At 34.2% G+C, this 20,324-nt stretch overlaps 1 protein-coding gene across 2 annotated transcripts in view; it reads left to right on the plus strand.

Moving 5' to 3' along the window:
- Positions 1 to 14,118, plus strand: part of PNPLA8 (patatin like phospholipase domain containing 8) — a 53,895-nt gene extending 39,777 nt beyond the window's left edge. For both annotated transcript variants that reach the window (XM_036918941.2, XM_036918942.2), the window contains exons 9-10: positions 6,623 to 6,818; positions 12,311 to 14,118. In XM_036918941.2, coding sequence (XP_036774836.2) covers positions 6,623 to 6,818; positions 12,311 to 12,585 — 471 coding nt within the window. In that variant the 3' untranslated portion in view covers positions 12,586 to 14,118. The remainder of the gene's footprint in view (positions 1 to 6,622; positions 6,819 to 12,310) is intronic.
- The last annotated feature ends 6,206 nt before the right edge of the window (positions 14,119 to 20,324 follow it).

Raw genomic sequence — 20,324 nt, forward strand, 5'->3', positions numbered from 1 at the left:
TATGTAGCTTACTGTTTTTAACAATTATTTCTCCATATTCTTATAGTATTTTCACTATGGCATCAATGGAGAAATAATTGAAACAATGTATTCAAAATACAGTAGTTAAGATTTATTATTTAAAGCCTTTTAGTGGTTGTCATACTACAAAACTGCAGTTATGCCAAGTATTAGGGAAAGTCTCACATGAGAAGTTACTGCATTTCAGGACCATATGTTCCCAGACTTCAAAAGAAGTTAATTCCATTTGCTCATTATTCTTTATCTAAGAGGAAGTAGTTCTAAAGTTTAATTTAGTCCTGTAGAATATATATAGCAAGCCAAAAGTAATTCAGCAGGTCTTCTCCATTTCAGATAGACTAGTGATACTTCTTTTCATGCTTAACCATTTTTATATTGATGACCATAATCTTTGAACTTAGATTGAGCTAAGATTAAAATAACTTCGCATATAAATTTTATGTGAAGCATATAACCACATTCAGAGAATATACCTTCATGTACATCAGTGACTTAACTCCAGAAAGATGGATACATCTAACTTAATGAGCATATTCAAATAAAATTTGCAATCTAAACAAACCCTGTTCAAGTAAATATTTTGCTTATTGCATATACAAAAGACACCATGAAAGACTGATAAGAATAATTTAAGGTGTGAATAATCTTGATTGCTTAAGCAAAGAAAACATTCAAGCGAAGTCCCTTTCCAGCCCTTCAGAAGTTGTCAAGAAGTTTAAAACTAAAATACGGTTCTTACTTATTACAGTCCTATTAAGTTCTTTGAATAATTGTATTAGTTTTTTCTCATTTCATTTTTAAAAGCCCTTTTAACTGTCATGTCTGACATATGTTTTAATGTAAGTTACCTCATATCCCTGGAATCAAATAGAGTATAAATTATAAATTAATACTCTATTTGAACAGTTAATTGAATGTAGTGATTTAATTCAGAGGTATGAGTAGGTAGATGGGTAAATTTCATTTGCCTTTGACTATAAAGAGAGAAGAATATTATTATAGTATTTACAAGGATTATTTATTACATGTTCTAGAAAACTATAAACTGGGAAGAATTATGTTTGAGTAGCTTCCAATATATTACATCTCTCTCCCACCCACATTGTATCATACTTATTTTAAATAGTACTTTTTATACAAAATTGTCCCTCCTCTCTCTTTCTCTGTCTCTCTGTTTTAGCCAGCTTTATTGCAGTATAATTGATATATACATATTTGTACATATTTAAGGAGTTTGGACATATACATATTGTTTCTCTTTTATCTTTTTCTATCTCCACCTCCAAAATTAAATCATTCATTCTCTGTCTTTAGAGATAAAGCCTAATAGTTTAGTTTGCATTAAAGGTTTTGATTACAGATTCTAGTATATTATTTCTGTTAGATCTTAGTTACATTTTAAAAGATTATTTTCAGAACTCAAGATACATTAGCCTAAAAGGAATTACTATATTTCGTATAAATGTTCCCAGGGAAAGAGTGTTTTTAGCAGAAAGAGCCTGGCTAGCACCTGCCAAATTCAGCCCATGCCAAGCCACAGCTGATCATTTTCATTATAACTAGATGGAAATATAGTGAGTGCTTCCTCAGTGCCAAGCACTAGGTTAGCTCTGAAGAATGTAGAGGTTTTTAATAACTGCTAGCATGCTGTTTGTGTTTCTTGGATCCCACCCTCAAATAGCTCAAACTAGACTGTATAAACACTGTTGTAGAATGAGATGAAAATTAAGTAATAAAAATATTTACATGGTTAAGTAGTGTAGAAGATAGGATTTATCCTGTCAGGATTGGCTTTACAAAGTTGTTTTCATCTGAGCTTATGTATAAAGAATGAATAGTTGATTAGGATAGAAACGGGATAGAGAGGGGAGAAAGGAGGATGATTGCTTAATGGTCACAGAGTTTCTGTTTGGGGTGATAAAACTGTTGAAAATAGATAGTGGTGATGGTTGTAAAACAATTGGTATGTAATTATTGCCACTGATTTGTATTTTGTATATTTTACCATAATAAAAAACAAAATTTTTTTAAAACCCTAACATAAAAGGCTAAGATGAGATGATTAGGAGACATTCGCATTGTCCACTAGCTATTCTCTGGCAGGTACTCTGATTTATGAAAGGAATAAATGTATGTTAAAAGCAGTAAAAGTACCCACATTTCATGCTATTAAGCACATTCATGATATACTGCAGTTACAACAGAATCCTGTGTGTACCTCTAAGAGATAAGTAGCAAATTATCTAATCAATTAATTTCTCAACTCTGTTTTACCTCAACATCTAGCCGTGTGCCTGGCAAATACCAAGTACACAAAAAATAAATAAGTTTGAGTATGAATACTTAAATGAATGGGAAGGCTACAGGAAATACCATAGACCTAACATTAGCCTAATGACTTACTAATTGAAGAGGCATTTGACAAGAGGAAGCTAACTATAAACAGAGCTTAACAAGGGATGGTATTCTTCACCCCTGGACTAGAGTGAATACCAAAAATCTTAAATTCTGTGTTTTTTTTTTTTTATTGAAATCAGGTAAAGTTTAAGGAACAGGAATTTACTTTCAAGCTTGGCTATTGAAACCATTGGCAACTATTTGATTTGGAATTGATTTTACTATTGTCAATTCTTGCTAAACTTCATTTTCCCTGTCTTTAACTTCTTTCCCTTTTTTGTCTTTTCTGATCCTTTTTATAAGCCTTTATAATAATGAAGAAGTGTTTCATCTAAAATACCCAGATGATTAGAAGCTACACAGAGTATAACTGTAGAATTGAAGATAAAAATAGTCTAATAAAAGATAACTTTTTTGCTGAATTGGAAATGAAATATTTTACTTCTATTATGGGATGGGTATCATTCTTGTACCTTATTAATTGAAAACAAAGGAAAAAGTTGAAAGGATTAATTCAAATTTGTACTTGAGAAGGCCTTTGGGAAATAATTATTACTACATACATTTAAAGAATTCAAGAATATTTTTACAAAGTTAAACAATTCAAAACAGCCAATTTGTGACTTTTAACAGATATATAAAGATAGCTAAATTTAGAAATAGTTTCATTTAAACTGATGAATGAGTAAACAAACTGTGATACATCTGAATAATGAACTAATAGCAGTAAAAAGGAATGAATTACATAGGCAGTGGCATGGATATATTGCAGAAGCATTATTCTAGGTGAAAGAAATCAGACTTAAAAGACTATATACTGTATGGTTCCATTCATTTTTATAACAAGAGCTAACGTGTAACCTTGGAGAGTAGGTGAAAGAATAGTTTTTGAGATTAAGAGGATTGAGGAATCAGAGTCCAAGCTGTAGTACAGATGTGAAGTCACATGCGGTGGCATAAAGAATTTCTACCCCCACTTACATGGAGCAGAAAGGAAATCTGTGAGCCTGGTGCTGACTAATTTGTTGAATGAGGAAGAGTGATTTGGAGGTTGGTAGGTGATGACAGTGATGAGGAAATGATGATTTATTCTGTCTGGACTGACTTTACAAAGCCAATAATATACAGGGACTTGAAAGAACATGAATTTCCAAGTGGATTTAGACTAAAAATGGTCTAAAAGAAACACTAAATAACTATATTACTGTAGCATTTAACTATATTATACTAAGGTGTACACTGAGAATTAAGTTTTTCAAATCCATGGTAATGATACGTTTAGTGCTAGCATGTGCGCTACTATTTCCTCATTCTGTTCCTGGTACAAATTGCCCTTCTCCTGAGCCTAGAAAGCGAGAGGGGCTTCACTGTTCTTAGGCCACCTGCCTGTCAGGCAGCAAACAAGGCAAGCCCCACCCCACCACCTTTTTTTCTGTCCCAGACCTGGGGCCATTCACAGACCTGGTTTGTGCAATCTTTAGGTTTCAGAGACAGTCTGTAAGCATATCTCAGCCACAAAGAGATGTTTATGAAAAGAGCCAAAGACCTGAAATACAGTGGGCCTAGGAATAATGTGCCCTGTTAACAATCTTTTAAAAGGATAGCCTCTTTTTATAAAAGTCACGGATGTGGAAACATAAGACACATTCTTTTGAAGAGATGTAGTTAGAGAGTTGTGGAGATTGGCAACTCAGGGGAGGTAGAAATTGGATTGGAAGTGGTAGCAAACCACCCAGCCTCAAATGGAGAATAGAAAATAGAAAAAGCAATGAAAATGTGACACAACAGCTTTTCTGAGGGTCCACACAGCCATGTGCATCGCTATTATCCCAGAGGTATCCTAAAGCTGCAGTCGGGGATGAATGACACATGCTGTGATAAAGGACCATTAGCTTCAGATCGGCTGTTCCATAACTAAAGAGCCAACTGACTTTCTCTGGGAGTGTAGTTACCATTTGGGAACATTGCTATATTGCTGCCTTCTAGTGTAATCTGACCCAACCAGAGTCTTGTTGGAGATACACATTTTTGAAGAAGTTGTTTTTGAGATGCTTAAAATGAAGAGCTATCATTAATATCTGTGATTTGTGAGATAAACCCCCTAATTAACAGCATAAATTCACAAAAAGGGTGAGGAGTGGTTCTTCTTCACATTCTTTGAGAAATTAAAACAGTAGTCTACTTCAGTAGGGCTGAGTCGTGCCTCGTGTTTTTCATGGGCCCTCAAGCCCGAGAGCACAGCGCGGGGAGTGATGTGGGTAGGTGGCTCCCACACGGAAGGGACATCACTCAGGAGAAGTCTGTCTCTGATCCTTCCACTGCTGCGTGTGCTGCTTTTTACCTTTATCGAAACTTGCAGATTTTTGGAAAAGGAAGCTCTCAACAAAGACTTTTTTAAAGTTCTAGGGGCAATCCTAAAATAAGTTGCCATTGAGCCCATTTTAAATTATGTGTGTACGTGTCTATACTCAAGAAAACACCTTATCAGCAAATTTTAGAACTGGAAGGGATGTTAGAAATTATCAAATTAAACCTTATTTTAAAAGTCATTATGCCTCTACCAAAGGGCTAGTAGGTAGAAGGGCTGAAATTAGAATTATAAATATCAGTATTCCTAATCTGTGTTTTTCCCCCACAATCTCAAATCTTTGAGAAAAAATTAAAATGCCATTGTATTTTTTTTTTAAAGTGTATGGCTTATTGCACAGTTTTATACACACACACACACACACACACACGAACTCTGCTCCAAGGAAAACTCTGTTATGCAAAGTGACCAAAGATTCTAGATTACCTTGGTTTTACTGTATTAGTGCATTAAAAAAGAATTCTGAAGAAATGTATCTTCTACAAGAAAAAGAAGTTGGTTTGTTAAATATCTTTGCTCGAAAATATTCGAATTACTATGATAATGGTTCCTTCATTTAGAGTATATCATGCATTGTTGCATGACAGTTAAGGTTGTATTTCTCTTCCTATCCTTGTGGAAGACATTTCTCAAAATACTTTTTAAAAACTGTGCTAGCCTATTCAGCAATGTTTTATAATAACGGATTGTTTTCTACTCAATATGTTAGCATTATTTCAGCTAGGTTCTTGCTAGAATAAATGATTCCTGGTCCATGTTCTGAAGAATAACTGGGAGTTAGTTGAGCAAAGAAGAGCACTGGGGAAAGAGCGTGTTGAGTGAGAGGACAACACAGGCAAAGACGTGAAGGCAAGGGAATGCGACTTGTCCAAAAACCTGAAATGATTCATGTATGGCTAGGCTATAGGATTAGAAGATGACCAATTCTGGATAGCTTCAAAATGCAAAATCTAGAATTACTGGGAAAGGTTACAGGAGGGAGATTGGGCTTTTTAGAAAGGAATAATTTCTAACAGTTTATAGCTTTTCAAATTGAGTGGATGTGCTAGTACCTGGGAATGCAAGATTGATTATATACTTTTATTTGAATACATTTTCACAGTACTCTATTGACATATTTTACCCTTCTTTCATTTTGAATTCTTCAAAATAATAGTTATTGATAAAAGCTTAGAAATACAAGTTTGCCTGCTTTGTTTAAGTTACATGTGCATTACAGTGAATGTGATACTTTGAAGTATTATTAATAAAATTTCAACTTAAATTAGCTGAGTTAATTTGGTTATATTTCACTTGTGAAAGAAGTATTTGTTTTAATAGTTTGGTAGAACCACCACTCTTTTGTTAGTTTTTATATAGACTCTATAGTAACCACGAAACAAGGATAATGTATCTTTAAAAAGCAGTACATGAAGTTCATTTTATAGTTTTGAGCAAATATGCAATACAATCCAAGAAGCTCAAACTTTCATAATAGGAAATTTTGGTTAGTGAGTTTTCACATGATTTTTTTTTTGCAGCTGTGGTATATAAAATAAATTCACCTTAAAGGAGCCTCTTGTTTTTAAATAATTTGTTTGGTTTATTACATAGTTCAGCTTTCCCTGTAAGTAAGTAAATTTTTTAAAATTAATTTTTTATATTTGGAATGTAGTTGATATACAACATATTGGTTTCAGATGTACAACATAGTACCTTGATAATTATATACATTACAAATGCTCCCTGTGAGTAAATTTTAAATGGTTAAAATATAAATTTTTATTTTCATATTTGTAAAACACAATTCCACTTCTGTGAGTTTTGTACTATATTTTTTTTACTTACATTTTACAGGATGGAGGTTTGCTTCTGAATAACCCTTCAGCATTGGCAATGCATGAGTGTAAATGTCTTTGGCCAGATGTCCCACTGGAGTGCATAGTATCCCTGGGCACTGGCCGCTATGAGAGTGATGTGAGAAACTCCATGACATATACAAGCTTGAAAACCAAACTATCTAATGTCATCAACAGTGCTACAGACACAGAAGGTTAGTCTGTTTATTTGCTTCCTTTAAGCTCTTTAACTTTTAGAATTCAATGTTTAGTAGAATACGCTGATGCTAACTGCAAAACAGTGTGTTATATCTGTAGTGCAGGCTTAGGAAGCACATGGGAGCAAGTTTTTGTTGCTTCCATTTCTTCTCACCGTTTGTTCCAGGTGACCCTAGAACAGAGACTGTTCTCTCTCTGGGAGCTATTGCTCCCTTTGCCTGCTTACAACTGGAGAAGTATGTAAAGCAGGATTAACACAGAGGCTTGCTGGGAGACTTCTAAAACCAGTTAAGAAAGAGGGAAAAGAAAAGGAGCCAGGTTGGCTCAAATGTATACATGGTAACAGTGGGAGAATTAGAGTGCTTAGTAGTTAGGCTGGTTAGTAATGTGGAGGCAAACTGGAATTACAATAAACCTTTACTTCCACTCTTGCTGCCCCTATAATCTAGTCTTCATATAAAGTCCAAAGAGATCCTTTAAAATGTGAATTAAATCATGTGTTTACCTTGCTCATAACCCTTTAGGCTTCCCATCACACTTAAAACAAATTTCAAAGCCTCATTCACTGACATTTCCCAGGCCATGTAATACCCAGTCTTTCAATGTATCTCTTCCCCCTCTTGAAATGTGCCCCCTCAGTAAGGTGTATCCAGCTACAATTTAATTAAACTTGCTAGGCAGTCTCCTGCCTCAGGGCCTCTGCAGTTGTCATATTCTCCCTCTGTAAGGCCTCTCCCCAAAAATGCTTACTTCACTCACATTTCTTTCAGGCCTCTGCTCAGATATCGCTTCCTCAGAGAGACCTTTTCTGATCATTCTCCAACTCCTTTGGCCATCTCTCTTTAACTCCTTATCCTGCTTCTTTCTCTTTTTTCCCTCTTACAGCATTTATCTCATTGTGGGTGTATATTACATATTTGCTTTTTTAGCTGCTTATTGTCTCTACTTCAAAGAATATAAGGCACCAACTTACCCAATTGACTCTGTTGACTTCAATGCCTGGCACATAATAGACAGGCAGTGAGTATTTGTTGAATGTCTGGTTTTAGCCTTGAGGTCTACCACTCCTTATTTTACTATAGTATTTTTAAGTCCTTTTTGAAACCTGTTATTACATTTTTAAGAGAATTGTTACCACTTAGCAGCCCCTTGCTTCTGACTCTCATTCTTTCCATATCATCATGTTATTGGCCTAGTCGTTAGCCTACATGAGGATCTTAAAATCCCTACTAAGGACTTTAATATCTATTAAATGAGAACCCAAGAAAAGCTGGCATACTGGATTTTTGACTATCTGAAATTTTGTCAAATCAGTAAAATACTCTTACTGTAAGTAATCTGCTAGAAAAAGATAGCTTTAATTAGTCTCATAATACTTTTAGTATACCTTGTGTAAACCATGTGATGGGTTCATTTGAAATTTTTAAGAAACGTGAAATGCTGCCTCTGTATACTTACACTCTAGAAGGTGAAACAATTAGAATGAAACATATAATTGCTGATACTAGATGGTTATTGACCTATAAAAACAGCAAGTTTCATTTGATTCAATCTAATATATCAATTGCTAAATGGTGAACAGTTGTAGATGATTAAGATTATGAATTAAGAGAAGGAATGAGAAATTAGATTATTGTAGGTGATTTACAAGAAATAAATTAGACTTGGTGCAGGTCTTAAAGGATATATAGGGTTTGGACATTTTAAAAGAAGGTTAAGACTTACACTTCTGGCCATGATGTATTTCCTCTCAATTTAAACCATTAGAAAATTGGACCAACCAATGTTTTTCAGTCATTAGATGACAGGTGGCATAGGGCAGTGATCCTTAAGAGAAGGAAAATAAATAATCACTGATTGCCCAACTTGCTACCGGAAAATAATTTATAGGTTATAGTACAAGGAAGGGGGAACCTAGAAAAGAAGGAGAGTCCCTTAGAATTTAGGAAACAGAGTTTGGAGTTCAAGGAGGACAAGGAACCTAGAATTTGTGGGCAAAATACCACAGAGGAGGCAGCTTCACAGAGAGAGTGCTCCAGAGATATACAGAGGAACCTTCATGGACACCTGCTCTGTACCTGCATGGGAGGAAACTATCCAAGGCAGAGGAAAGAACCACCAGAAAGGATTAGAGCAATGCTTGGCTCTCACATAGGACCCAAAGTAGCTCAGATTTCCATTGACTAGATTAGAAAAACCTTGTTAATACATGGGATGTGCAGTAGAGTCCTCAGAAGAGTACTGTGTCAGTAGTGGCATAAAATTAGCTCTAGACAAAAGGCTGCTCTGGAACCATCCTTAACAAATGTTGAAAGCAATCCTCAAAAAGAATAAATTGGCCCCAGTTAACAACATCCACTATTAGAATAAATCTAATGATATTTAAAGGACTACAACAAATTCTAGTACACAAAGATGTAAAATGCACAATGTTTGACATCCAGTGAATGATTACCAGGCATACAAAGAAACAAGAAAATACATCATTAACCAGGAAAAAACCTAAACAGTGAGAACAGACCTAGGTATGAAACATGATAGAATTAGCAGACAAAGACATTACAATAAGCTATTATAAATACATTCTACATCTTCATTGGGATGGAAGAAGACTTGAACATGATAAGGAAAGAAATGGATGATGTAAAGAAGACCCAAATTAAACGTGGTGAAAAATATAATATGTGAACTGAAAAATGGAGTTGAGAAGATTAACAGCAATTCTACACAAACATGTATAGAAAATGGAAGAATAAATACTTCCTAGCTTATTCTTTAAAGCCAGCACTACTCTGACACCAAAACCAGGCAAAAGCATTATAAAAATACATAAAAATAGCAGTCAGGATTCCCTGTTGATAATGCAAGCTGAAATCCTTAAAATATAGTAATTAATTGAATTCAGCAATATGCGAAAAGGATACATACAGCATAACCAATAGGGTTCATCCCACAAATACAGGGTTGGTTTAACATTCAAGAGATCAAAGAAATTCACCTTATTAATGTACATATAAAAGGAAATATTTGTGATAATCTCAGTAGATGTAGAAAAGACATCAGACAGAATTCAACATCCATTCATGATGAAACCCTCAGCAGATAGGAAAGAAGGGTACTTCCTTAGCCTGATAAAGGGCATCTACAAAAAAAACACCAAAAACTAGAGCTAGCATTATATTTAATGGTGAAAGACTGAATGCTTTGTGCTTAGATCAGGAACAGAGTGAAATGCCTCTCTTCCTGTTAGTCAGTATTGTACTAGAGGTCCTTTTCAGTTCAGAAAGGCAGTAAAAGGAAATAAAGGCATATAGATTAGAAATGAAAAAGTAAATATTTATAGACAATATGATTGAATCTATAAAAAACTTACATGATTAATAAGTGAGTCTAGCAAGGTCAAAGAATACAAGATCAATAAAAATCACTCATATTGCTGCATACTACCAATGAACAATTGGAAATTGAAATTAAATATATATAAAGATAGGTAGGTAGATATGATTTATAATAGCATCAAAATATCAAATACTCAAGCAACTATGTAATTATGTGCAAGACCTGAACAGTAAAAACTACAAAACATTGCTGAGAAAAATTAATGAAGGCCTAAGTAAATTGATAGATATACCATGTTCATGAATTGGAAATCTCAACATTGTTAGAGTGGCAGATTACAAATTGGTCTGAAGACTCCATGTAATTGCTATGAAAATTCAGACAGGCCTTTTCTGGAGTGAAGATTAATAAGATGACTATAAAATTATCTACCAGTGGGCCTAAAATAGCTAAAATAATTTTGAAAAAGAACAAAGAGAACTTATTCCCTCTGATTTCAAGACTATAAAACTACAGAAAATAAGGGACTCTGGTATTTGCATAAAGATAGACATATAGATCAATGGTATATAATAAAGAATACAGAAATTGATTTATATGTGCAAACTCAAAAGATTTTTGACAAAAATAACCCAAAAAGTAACCTATGGAAAGGATAGTCTTTTCAACAAATAGTACTGGGACAGTAAAATTACTATATTCAAAAATACTGAATCTTGACCTGTTACACCATTACAAATATTAACTTGAAATGGATCATAGATTGAAATATAAGAGCTACAGCTTCTAGAAGAATACCCGGAAGCAAATCTTACTGGCCTTGGGCTAGGTGAAAATTTTTTAGGTCAGCCACAAAAAGCATAAACCAAAAAAAAAAAAAAAGAAAAAACAAATAAATTAGACTCCATACAAATTTTACTCTTCAAAAGACATTTTTAATAAAATGAAAAGGTAAGCTGTATAGACTGAAATAAAGTATTAGTAAAATATATGTCGATCCATTATCAGAGCATAATCAGATCCAAATTATAAAGAATTCTTATTTATCTAAAGAATATTTAAAGAAGAAAATAACAAATTCAGTGGAAAAAACATAGGCAAAATATTTGAGGAGATGCTTCATTGAAGAAGATGTATAATGACTAATAAGTACACAATAATCTTCTCAACATCATTAGTCATTAGGGAGATGAAAAGTAAGGCCACAAGAGAGTACTGCACATCCTCTAGAATGGCTGATGTTAAGACTGACTATACCAAGTTTTGGGAAAGATGTGGAGTAATGGGAACTGTAATATATTAATGGTTGGAATGCAAAATGGTGCAGCCATTTGGAAAATAGTGTTGGAGTTCTTAAAAAGATAACTTACAACTCAGCAATTTCATCCCTGGATATTTGCCCAAGAGAAATGGCATCATATATAAACAAAAAGGCTTATGTGTTAATGTTTAGAGTAGGATTATTCTTAATAGCTAGAAACTGATGAGAAACAGACTGGAGAGAACAGGCTATGGTAGATCTGTGCAGTGGAGCACTACTCAGCAGTAAATGGAAGGAACTGTCGATGCATGCATCAACACGGATGAATTGCATAAGCATTTTGCTAAGTAAAAGAAGCCGTAAGCAGAAGAACTATATATACTTACATTTATATGATACTCTACAGAAGGCAAAGTAAGAGGGTACCAACTTTAAAGAGGCATGAAGGAACTTTTTGGGGTGATGGAAGTGTTCTATGTCATGATTGTTGTGATTACACATATTTATACATTTGTCAAATGTATGTCAAGTTACACACTTAAAATTGGTAAATTGTACCTCAATGAAGATCTCAAAAAATTAAGAACAGGAAAGTTGGAAAGGCATCTCAGCAAGTGGCTAACAGGATGACCCAAAACATGGGGAGAGTTAAGTACTAGAGCATGTATTCTAACTGAGCAGAATTACGTGAAGTACTTTAGGAGATGAATTTCATTTTGTGGTTACATTCATTATAATGGATTCCTTACTCCTACTGTTAATCAGCTGGGATGACAAAATAAGGAAGGCTTTGTAATTTGCTCTAAAAGAAAATTTCATATAAAAAAAACCCAGATCTTTGCAGAATAACTCAATTTTTTTTATCCACCCTGCCCTCTGTTTCAACAGAAGTCCATGTGATGCTTGATGGTCTCTTACCTCCTGACACCTATTTTAGATTCAATCCTGTAATGTGCGAAAACATACCTCTAGATGAAAGTCGAAATGAAAAGCTGGATCAGCTGCAGTTGGAGGGGTTAAAGTACATAGAAAGAAATGAAGAAAAAATGAAAAAACTTGCAAAAATATTAAGTCAAGAAAAAACAACTCTACAGAAAATTAATGATTGGATAAAACTAAAAACTGACATGTATGAAGGGCTTCCATTCTTTTCAAAATTATGATCAGTGTGTGCATATATTTGCATAAATGAAGGCCTTATCAGAAGATCTGAGTTCAGTAAGGAATTGTGGAGTTCAGCATGAGTTAACTTTGAAATATTTAGGAATTCTGTGGAATCCTGAAAAAGATGGTTCTTGAACCAGCTTGCACAGCACAGAGAGTATACTTGGTTACAGAAATCATATGGGAATTAGGTTTTTATGATGTTAATAATTAACTATGTGCTTTAGGAATCTTATTGTGCTAGCTGCTTTTAGTAGATATTGGTGTCATATTGTTTGTTTGATGTTTGAAAATTTATTAATATATGTGCCAAACAAGAACTAAAAGCTCTCATATATACTTGGGATTTTTGTTTTAGGTACCATAATCATGTTGAATTTATCTGATCACTCATTTTTAAGTGGAAAAGCTAATTTCTTCTTAAATTTACACCATTTATATTTTCACTAACTATATTCTATGATCCAGATGTTGCCTTTCACTGTAATACCATCTAAACAGATGTAGAAAAATGAAATTTTTCTCTATCAAAGAACTTTTACATTTGAAATATGAAAGAACCAGATATGGTTTTCTATTTAAAGTTTGCTTATTGTTTTGGTTCAAAAAGATAGATGAAATTCAAGCCAACCATTATAACCCCTGAAATTTCAAGATAATGCTATGCTTTTCTAGCTGTACCTCATCATTCACTATTATAAAATTAACTATTTGAATTTATTCAGCAGATATCCCTCTCATTAACAGAAATAAACTATTGAAATAATCTATTGTTAAAAGACTAATGTCATTTTTAAATTTATTGCTCATAATGTAACTCCCCATCTCTTTTTAGCATTTATATATATACCGTCAATGGTAGGCTAAAGAAAAAATAGACTTATTTTACTTTATTAGCTTCTATAACCATCTGGATTTCACAGTGGTTAATAACATATACACCAACCCAAATCATTGTTTGTGTCAACCAAATTTATCTTTGTTGTGTTATTCATCTATCTGCACGCAAATCCTTATCACATCATGTTTAGGTTTGTCCAAAAAAAAAATGAAGAAAGAAGGTAAGTGCTCTTTGCTTTGTATGTGTAAACTAAAGCCACACCCTGCTGGCCAGGTTGTTACATTGGTTCTTTGCAACATTGGTTCACAATGGAGGTGAAGGTGGGTGAGAGTGCTGGGGATAGCTGAGGGTCAGGAGGCTCATCTGGGCTCGGCTGCAGTCAGGCCTCCTGTAGGGGACCTGGAGGAAGGCCAACAGCCTCTCTGGGCGTCAGATATTTCATTTGTAAAATGAGGAAAGCTGGCTCTAAAATTTCATTTACTCTTCTTCTATGGCAACCTGAATTCTGCAAATGTACAGCAAAAGATAGGAAAAGATGTGCAAATGAATATTCAGCCCTACAGGAGTAAAGTATCTGCTTTTTTTAAAGAAGCAAAGAAAAAATATAGTCTATTTAGGAAATGTAATATGTTTTCCAACTCATCAATTATATAAAAAATGTAGAGAATAAAAACTGTTTTGATGCTCAGGCCTCCTTGGGTGTCTCAGAATTCTTATTTCTGTGATAAATGGCATACTAGTGATATTTCAGTTCTTTTCTTGCTGCAAATATTATTCTTTATTAAAGATAGTACCTTAGATAGAGTTGTCCCTAGAGGCATATGGACTGGATGGGATTTCCCTTAGCGGGTGGAGAGCCTGGCCTGGCTTACAATTACACTGTGTGCTTCCCCTGCCCCACCCACACCACATTTTATCCAGAAGAAAGTAGATATCAAAGGAATCTTCTGAGAAGGAAGGAAGTCCCAAAAAGCCAGCATGCAGTCTGAGGGGACAGAGTGGGATCTTACAACTTTGTTTCAGTGATAGGATGGAAGGGCTCCCTTTGAGTCCGTCCATCCATCCATTGCACCAACACCCCTTCCTGACAAGCTACTGACAGTCGCCTCCCCTTTTCACTTGCTACAGAAAGTTCAGATCTCAAAGTTTACCTAACCTGCTATGCTCTAGAAATAATACTAGTCACAGTTTTAACTATTTCACAAGGTTCGGTACACAAAGAATATTTCACGAGGAATGTTACTAAACAGATTTGTAACATCCAAATCACAGTTTTTAGGCACAATAAGTATATGAGAAGCTACAAATGATTTCTAAAGATACTATAAACTAGTCCTTTGAGACTAAAATACTGCATTCCTAGGCAACTAGAACAACTAGAAATGTAAGAAAAATACAGATAATTAGAAATCAGAGTATCTTTGGGTATTCTTTTTAATAAAGCAAATTTCAAGCACACGAAAATAATATTTAATGAAATTTACATACTTGCATCTTACCATAAGGTCTCTCTTGTCCTAACATGAGGCAACTCGTCTGTTTTACAGCTGAAGGTAACTCTCTGTCCCTTTGTTTTTTTGCTTGGCTGATTCTATCCCTCTGAACTGTACAATATACAAGTGTACTCTGGCCCTAGTTTCTTTCTTAAACTATACAGCATAGCACCTAATATGTCCCCATGTCCTGGCCCTGTTTCTTTAGCTCTTTTTACCCTCCAAGAAAAGGCACCCCAGTTTTGTGGCGCACCAGTTTTCCATTATTCTTGTCCCCATTTGTACTTCAAACTGGTTAGCTGAAGAACACTGTAATTCACCTGAGATAACCCTCATTTTATAATGAAGCCTGCCCTTCCCTTTGTTCAAAAGCAGAGTGGGTTTCTTTTCAGGAAAGCACAGAAGTAAGGAACACTCTTCTGAAAGAAGAGCACTCACTCCCAAGTAGGTTATAGATTCTCCAATGGACTATTTTAAAAGTAGGATAAGTTCTTTATGAGAGAAAAATGTTAAAGATAGATAGATGGCCTATTTAGGTTACTTCCAACCCTACAATTCTGTGATAATTTATAAAAATAAACAGTGATAAATAAGTTAAAAGAATTTATGTGGGTCAAAGAAGAAATTAGGATATTCTTGTTTGCTTGTATCACTTTTTATGTAAGATTAACTTGTCTGCAGATAGTTTATGGTTCTTGATAAGCTCCTGTATTTAAATCAACTAGTTTTCATTCATGCCAATGGATATGTCTAATTTTGTTAACCATTTTGAATTTTTTAAATATGGCTTGAAAATGGTACATTTTGAAATTTCTGATTGAAAAACAAAATGTATCCACTGTCAGTAATTTTATTACAACAAACTGTAAGGTTCATTAAATTGTGGTTCCATTTTTACAGTAAGAAGGAAAATTTCATAGCTATGGAAGTAGAGAAACATGTTTTCTTAAGTATTTTCACCTCTATAGAGGAAACCTGAATGTTTTTATCACTGTTAATAGCTAATACTTAGCATCTATGTGCCAACCACTATAGTGAGAGCTCTTATGTCCATGATCCCATTAGGTCTCATTTTATCCCTATGAAGGAGGTACTGTTATGCCTATTTTCCAGCTAAGGAAACCAAGGCTATTATCTAATAGTGAAATAAAGAAGAAAATTATAAAGAATTTTGGCTTTTCCTTCTCTCTTTCTCAATTAGCCAGGTTCAGAAGCTCATTATTCATTGTACAAACCCTTAAGACTGCCATCTTTAATTCCAGAACTGACTCCATCCTTTACATCACCCGTACTTAATAAATGATCAGTTCCTACTTTAACCTGAAGTATTTTTTCCTTTTTTTCCAGTTTCATTGAAGTATGATTTCCATACCAATAAAGTCTTCCATTGTAACTGTAAATTGAATAATTTTTTGTGGGTTTATAGAGTTGTGTAACAGCTACCATAATCCAGTTTAAGAGCAATTCCGTCATCTCTAAAAGTTCCCTTGTGCTCATTTGTAGTCATTTCCTGCACCTGCCCCTGCCCTACAAGACAAACCAGTCTGCGTTATGTCTTTATAGATTTACCATTTGTGAATATTTCATAAAAAATGGAATCATACAGTAGTCTTTTGTATTGGGCTTCTTCAGTTTGCATGCTTTTGAGATTCATCCAGATTGTAGCATGTACCAGTAGTCAGCTGCTGCTACTTCTGTCATATGCGTACCCCATTTTTGTTTATCCATTCACATGGTGGTTACCATTTGAATGTTTCCAGTACTTACCTGTGATAACTAATGCTATGAAATTCATGTGCAAGCATTCGTGAGGACATGTATCTTCATTTCTCTTGAGTAGACATCTGGAAGTGGGATTGCTGCAGTTGTAAGTGCATGTTATATTTTCAAAATACAGCCAAACAGTTTTCCAAAGTCTCTGTACCATTTTACCTTCCAATCAGCAGTGCAAAATAGTTCTAGTTTCTCCACATCTTCACTAGCCCTCGATGTTGTTTGTTATTTTTGGTTATAGCCATCCTAGGAGATATGCGATGGTTTTTCATTGTGGTTTTAATTCACAATCCCCTGGTAACTATTGATGTTGAGCATCTTTTTTAGGTGCTTATTCACTATTCTATGTCTTCTTTGGTAAAATATCCATTCAAATCTTTTGCCCATTTTTAAATTGCTATATTTGTCTTATTACTGAGTTTTAAGAGTTCTTTATATATTCTGGAAACAAGTCTTTAATCAGATATATACTTTGCAGCTATATCCTCCCAATCTGTGGCTTATCTTTGCATTTTCTCATTGGTGTATTTTAAAGCAAGCATAGGTATTTTTAATTTTGATGAGGGTCAGTTTATCAGTTTGTTCTTTTGAGTTCAGTTTGTGTATAGTGTGAAAAGGGTAAAAATTGTTTTTGTTTTTTACATAGGAATGCTCAGTTGTCCCAGCATCATTTGTCAAAAAAAAAAATCCTTCACCACTGAATTGCCTTTGTCCTTTTGTCAAAAATCTGTTGTGTTTATATCTATGAGTCTATTTCTGGACACTCTGTTCTGTTGCATTGATCTACATGTTAATCCTATGCCATTACCACACTGTCCTGGTTACTATAGCTATATAAGAAGTTTTGAAATCAAGAGTATAATTTTTCCAACTTACTCTTTTTCAAAATTATTTTTGCCCTTCTGGTTCCTTTGCATTTCCACATAAATTTTAGAATCAACTTACCAGTTTACACACACACACACGTGCGTATGCCTGCTGGGATTATGGTAGGGATTGCATTGAATGTATAGATGAAGTTGAGAGAAATGACATTAGCAATATTGAGTCCTTCAGTGATGTCTGTCCTTTAAAGCATACAATGAACATGGACTATCTCTCCATTTAAATACTTACAAAAATTTTTCAGCAATATTTTGTAGTTTTGCACTCCTTTTTAAAAATTTATTTCCAAGCATTTTATTCATTGTGATGCAATTATGAATGGACTAGTTTTTAAAATTTTACTTTCTGATTGTTACTAGTATGTGGAAATACATAAATACAATGATTTCAATTCTGATAATAGCACGATTTACCAACTTGTGAATTATCAAGCTAGTAATGTCGCAGTGACCTAACCTAGGAGGTATGGATGGGGTGCTACAGATTGTGAAAAATAATTGGAGTATTATCATAATGGTCTTACTGGTAATGCATGACTATAGTAATTCTAGCTTATTTTTGTCTTTGGTCAATTAACACGTATTTTAAAGTGTTCTATTTGTGCAACAATGTGTGTGTATATGTATATGTGTGTATATATATAAATTTTTTTCAATACCACATTTACATTACTGTGTTATTATGGCACAAAGGTATTTAAATCTCTAGAAATAGTATTCATTTAGAAAAAGTCAGATCCTGGAGTCTAGATTACATGATATTTTATTATTGCAGGTACTCAGTGAGTTACTGAGTTACATTTTGGCATTTTGCCATACATTATTCTTAACTAAAATGTTCTTGATTTATTTTTGATTAGATATGTTGAATTAGATTAGAGTTGTCTCAATCAGTAAAAACATGAATTACAGACTTAGAGAAGAACAGCATGTTAGGTGTTCAATATATTTGTTAAATTAAGAATGTAAGTATTAGTATGCTTTCCTTGTTTTCATAGTTCTTCATTGTGAACACATAATGATACAAAACATTTTGACATAGGTTGAGCAGTTGTGAATTATCAAGTGTAGAAATTCTGAATTTGGATATATTTAAGACAGGAGTCAGTGATAAATTTAAAATATGGCAAAAATAATAAACATGAAAGCTAATCTTATGCTTTGTCAATTTGTGGAAAATGCATACTTTATTATTTTTCTTTCATCAAGTAACAGGACAAGGAAGGCATTTCTAATAGTAGAAATTGCCATTTGCCTTATTTTTTAGTTATTCCTGAGGCCACCCTTGTTTCTTCTAGTGTACATTGTTCTGACAACTTCTTGGTCCTTGTGACTGGCAGCCTTTAGCGCATAAACTCTCACTTTGCCCCTTTTATGCCTAACAGTCATGACATTTGAGCGCTTGCTGAGAACCAGAAACTAAGCTAAGCAAGTTACGTGTATGAGCACATTTAATCCTCTCAGTAAGCCCATGGGGTAAATATCATTCTCTCTTTCTCTTTTTTTGTTGTTGAACTGTAGTTGACATATGTTTGTTTCAGGTGTACAACAATGATTCAATATTTATACATCATGAAATGTATATAAATTTCATCTGTCACCATACAAAGTTATAAAAGAAAAAGTTGCCCAAGATGTCACAAATACAAAGTGATAGAGCTCAGATGAATCCATTTTCTTAACCACAACTCTGTCCCTTTTTCCTAGAATGTCCTTTCCTGAAATGTTGCAAAGTGACTTCAGATCCAGTGAACTAAACTGAATCTGTGAACTCTTGGGTTTAATCACTGAAGAAATATAATTCCAACATCAAATTGTATGAATACTCCTTATGCCCTTGTCTGCTACAGAGGTTCTCTGCTGGGAGTGGTGTTACCCATCTCCCTGGAAGGATTTGGAAAGCTGGGGGCATGAGGGGAGATTGTCTTGGGGAGCCATCGGAGTTCAGTACTCCAGGAGTCCGAGATGGGAAATGTTATATAATATGCAGGGAACAGAGACAGCCACTCATAATGAAGAACTCTACCCCAAAAAAACGTTACTCCCTTTCAGAAACTATGAGCTGCTTATCCACAGAATGCAAATAATGTTCTTTGACCAGAAATTAAGGATACACTTTGCCCATAATTAAGATGCATAAACCATCTGTGAAATTCCATTTTGATTCTGTCCCAACAAGAATTCTTTTGCATTCATTGTTCCTTGTCCTTCCTTTTTTTTTTTTTTTTTTTGCCAAGTTTAAATACAACTGAACTGTTCACTTAATCTCACTTTTTTGGACCAAATTTATGGCAGTTACTCTTTCATGACTAGGAAGTAGGAAGGAGGGAGATCAGATTAAAAAACAGTTTGTTCTGTCCCTGGCAGGAGCTATCCACCATCCAGAAAAGATTCAGAGAGTACAGATGGCCCTGGACTACATTGTGTGTGTGCTGGTCCAAGGGTTTGATAAATGTGTCTCTCTCAGAAGTCACACTGATTGCCTTGTTCATTATAACCTTTATTCAGCTGAAGCAAATGGACTGAAACACATCACTATAAGGCATCTAGTATAATGTTGACTTACCTTCATGATAAAAATCTTAATAAAAACATTCCTTGCCTCAATATATATTGTGAGATTTATTTTAGAGATTTCATTCTGATTGAATATGAACAAGTTGCATGGTCCAAAATGGTTGAGAGTCTCAATATAGGTGTAGCTGACATATATTGCCATTCAGTCTTATCAGATAGGTTCTATTACT

The sequence above is a fragment of the Manis pentadactyla genome, chromosome 7 (assembly GCF_030020395.1).
Source record: "Manis pentadactyla isolate mManPen7 chromosome 7, mManPen7.hap1, whole genome shotgun sequence".
NCBI classification, from domain to species: domain Eukaryota; kingdom Metazoa; phylum Chordata; class Mammalia; order Pholidota; family Manidae; genus Manis; species Manis pentadactyla.